Here is a 3,899-nt window from a genome sequence, read left to right on the forward strand (position 1 = left end):
CTCTTCTGTAGGGCAGGGGGGAGCACAACCAACCATTAATTTCCTCAAAGGAAAGCAAAGAGAAAATTACATCCTCTCTCTCTCAGGTCAGGTCCTTCCTCCGCAAATGTTTCTGTGCTGAGCTGCCTAACATTTGGGTAGTAGTTCTTTGGTGGCTGGGAAACAGAAATAGTATTTTGGGGTTTTTTTTGGGGGGGTGAGTTGAAGAGAACTGAGTCAGCTTCAACTGACGACAGTAAAAGCAGGGGGCGTGTTGGGGTTGCAGGGTTCCAGCCAATAGAACTCAGATTTGGTATCCCTCACTTTTGCCAGGGAAAACTGGCTTTGCTGGAGGAAACAGGCTGTGCAAAGGAGAAAGGGAATAGAGTTTTCTTGCTCTCCCAAAGAAAATCCAAGTTTTATATGTCCAGGGTTTCCCCCCATTTCTTTCTCCAACCATGAAGACCGTGGCTGCAGGTTGCACCCAAAGCTAGCAGCGTAGACCCTCTGGAATCAATGAGCCTGAGTTAGTCATGCCCATTGATTCCATTAGGTCTACTCTGAGTAAGGCTAGCACTGGAAGCAAGAGCCCAGCCCCCTTGTTCCTTAAACACAGGGGGATGGAGAGAGGCGAAAGAGGAAGGTCAGCTTTAAACTTTTTTCTCACTGCCCGGTGATTCCAGGGGACACTCCCCCCCCCCTGCAATGCAGTTCTAAAGGCAATTAAACTGCCACCCTAAATCCACTTACTTGTACAATAGCGACACTGAAATCCATGGGCCTACTCCAGAAAGAAGCTGTTTGAAGATGGCAGCTCAACAGCCTTTCTTTGGCGAACTACTGACTCTGGAGTAATTTGTCGATTTCAGTGGGACTACTCAAAAGCAAGGCAGCAAGACCTTTCTCTGCGAGGACAATGCCATGGTGGCGAGTGTGTGTGTTTGGGAGCAGAAGGGGAGATGATTCTGCTATAAACCTGTTGTTCCCTGAAGCTTGGAGGTCTGTAAGGAATCAATCCTGACCATGCCAAGGCAACTGCTGCGTCAGCCTTCTTCTGCGCCTAGAGCTGAGAATGGGGCAATGGGTTAGCGGCAGGCAGAATAATGTGGGGTTTTCATGCACCAGTTGTTGTTTTTTTACATGTTTACTTGGCAGCAAGTCCAATTTTAGTTCAACAGGACTCACTTCCAGGGGAGTCTGCTCAGGATCCCAGCTTTCCCCCTATTTGGGGGCAGATTAGAATTGGGGCCAAATAATTCCTAACACTCCCAGCTCCCCCTAGATAGGAGCCTATCGCTGCATAGTGCTGTGTCCAGAATGGGCAGATTCCTTCTTACTGGGTGACGGTTTGGGAGGCATTTTAAATTATAATTAGACAAAGCACACACAGACCCGATGTTGGGAGGGCTGGGCGTACCTTAGTGGGTAAAAAGCTGAGTGCCCCCAAGTAGGGTGCAACTGGAAAACGTGTCCTTTTGGTTTGTGGGAGGTGGGGGAGAGATTGCCCACACAGTCCCCTCGAGGCTGGCTTTAGGGTGCCTGCAGAGTCAGTCGTGAGCCACCTTTGGGGTTGAGGGGGTCCTCTGCACCTTGCCTGGGGCGATGTCCCTGCACCCCCCCCAACAGGTAGAGTTTTGGACAAGTTTGCAGAGCTGGGTAGTGGGTTTCCACTTGTCCGTCCATCCCCCCCACTTTGGAAGACCAGAAAGGAAGGTGTCACCACCGCCCTTCTCAAGTTGTTGTTTTTTTTTGGGGGGGGGTGGAATGAAGCTCCCCAAGGCCTGCTGCCAGCTTGCCTCAGAGGTCTCCGGGGCTGGCCCGTCGCGGGTCGCTGTCCTGCTCATAGCGGTAGTGATACCCCTCCATCTGGTCCCGGCAGGCTTCTCGGAGATTGCTGAGCCACCGCTTGATGCCCTTTCGGTTGAGGTAGAGCACCATGAGGAAGACAACGCCGATGAGCGCCAGGACGATGCCGAAGAAGACGTACGAGGCCGTCTCCATCTCCTCTTCCTCGGCGCCACCGGGCTCCAGCAGCGCCCAGTCCGCGCCGTCGAGGCATTCCAGCTGCAGGAGCCGAAGGCGCCACAGCAGCCGGTCGCGCAGCTGCGGCGGCGAGGCGCAGCGCAGCCGGCGCACCCCGGGCGCGCGCCACGTGGCGTTGCGCAGCCAGAGCAGCAGGGGCCGCAGCGAGGCGCAATCGCAGTGCAGCGGGTTCGAGTCCAGCAGCAGCCGCACGCGGCCCAGCGCCGCTAAGCCGTCCAGGCGCTCGGAGCGCAGCGCCCGCAGGGAGTTGTTGCGCAAGTCCAGCTCCTCCAAGCCCGGCGGCAGGGCCCAGGGGGCCGGCAGCTGCCGCAGCCGGTTGCCGGCCAGCTCCAGGCGCACCAGGCTTAGGTTCAAGAGCGCGCCGTCCAACAGCTCGGCGAAGGGCGGCGCCCCGGGCGCCAGCAGAGCCTGGTTGAGGCGCAGCGTGCGCAACCGCGCGCAAGAGGCAAAGGCGCCCGGCGCCACGGAGCGCAACGGGTTGTGGCTCAGGTCCAGCGTGGCCAGGGCGGGCAGGCCGGCGAAGGTCGCCTCCTCCAGCGTCTCGATGTGGTTGTGCGTCAGTACCAGCAGCGTCAAGTTGCCCAGCGGCCGAAGGGGCTCGCCGCGGGCCCAGCCTCCGGCGAAGGCGGCCGTGCGCAGCACCGTCAGGTTGCCGCCGACGATGGAGAGGTTGTGCACGGCCCGGGGCAGCTCGTCGGGGGGCTCGAGGAGGCGCACGTAGCGGCACTGCACGGTGTCCGGCGTGGCGAAGCAGAAGCACGACGGGCAGCTCCGGCCCGCCTGCAGTAGCGGCAGCAGAAGCATGGCGGCGACGCCGGCCAGCAGCCCGACGAGGCGGCGGCGCAGAAGGAGCCGTCCGGGGCGCCGGGCCATGCTATCCCCGCTTGGGCATCTCTGCGGGGCGCAGGGGACGGGTGGACGGAGCCCCCGTCGCCGCCGCCTGCTTCCTGCCCGCCTTGCAGCTCCTCCTCCTCCTTCCTCGGCGGTGCGGCGGCGGAGTTAGACGGTCACCAAAGCTCCTGTCGCTGCGAGAAGCAGCCGAGGCTGCCCGGAGCCCGAGGAGTCCCGGCGGTGGCGGCGGTGACTCATGGCGGTGCGCGGCGTCTGCGGCGAGCGAGCAGGACCGGAGGCTTCCCCCACGCCGGTTCCGAGGGGGCGGGAGGAGACAGGGGTCCTGGGTAGGGTGGGGGCGGAGGATCGCGGGCGTCGGAGGAAGGCGGCTGGCGATCTCCTCTCTCCTCTCTCCTCTCTCCCCTCGTCGTCTTTGGCTGGCAGGTTAGTGGCGCAGCGCCCGGACGGCAGGATTAGGGGAGAGACTCGCCCCTCCGCCGGCCAGGTGGTTTCTGGCTCGAGGTTGGGGCGAGGGAGGGGCCGGCAGCGGCTGCCTGAGATTGGCTGGCAGAGGCTGAGCGCAGGCCCGCTTCCCAGCCGGCCGGGACAGCTGGAGGGAGGCGGGGAAGAGGGCGTCCCTCGCCCGCAGGGGCGTCCCCCCGCCCCAGCCCTGAGGTGAAGCTGCGAGGCCTGACCTGGAAGCCCCCTCCATGAGCAGGAAAGCGCTCCCCCTGTCTGAGGCTGGCCCCGTCCAAGTTAAGAAGCCATCGCGGGGACTGCTTTCCGGGGGGGGGGGGAGGTCCACGAAGGGTCTGCGCCGAGCAGGGGACAGGGAGGGCACAGTGCCTCCCCCACCCCAGCCCTGCACTCCAGACCCTGGGAGCTCTGGGGCAGAGAGTTCCCCAGCCGTCTAAGTGTCTCCCCTGCAGCCCCTTCCTCCTGCCTTCCATACGAGTGGATGGAGACCTTTTTTGCGCCATTCGTGCCTTAGGCATAGCAGGGGAAGGCGTGCCAAAAATGCGGTCGGGGTGTGTGTGTGTGTGTGT

At 61.7% G+C, this 3,899-nt stretch overlaps 1 protein-coding gene across 1 annotated transcript; it reads right to left on the reverse strand.

Moving 5' to 3' along the window:
- Positions 1–292: 292 nt before the first annotated feature.
- TPBGL (trophoblast glycoprotein like) lies at positions 293–3,374 on the reverse strand. Its single transcript, XM_081859335.1, has one exon. The coding sequence runs from the start codon at positions 2,893–2,895 to the stop codon at positions 1,777–1,779; it is 1,119 nt and encodes a 372-aa protein (XP_081715461.1). The 5' UTR covers positions 2,896–3,374; the 3' UTR covers positions 293–1,776.
- Between the last annotated feature and the right edge of the window lie 525 nt (positions 3,375–3,899).

The sequence above is a fragment of the Podarcis erhardii genome, assembly GCF_964252035.2.
Source record: "Podarcis erhardii genome assembly, chromosome: 4".
Classification (NCBI taxonomy): Eukaryota; Metazoa; Chordata; class Lepidosauria; order Squamata; family Lacertidae; genus Podarcis; species Podarcis erhardii.

Bases quoted from the DNA above. Each gene is read 5' to 3' on its own strand.
- TPBGL (XM_081859335.1), bottom strand. From the start codon at position 2,895: ATGGCCCGGCGCCCCGGACGGCTCCTTCTGCGCCGCCGCCTCGTCGGG.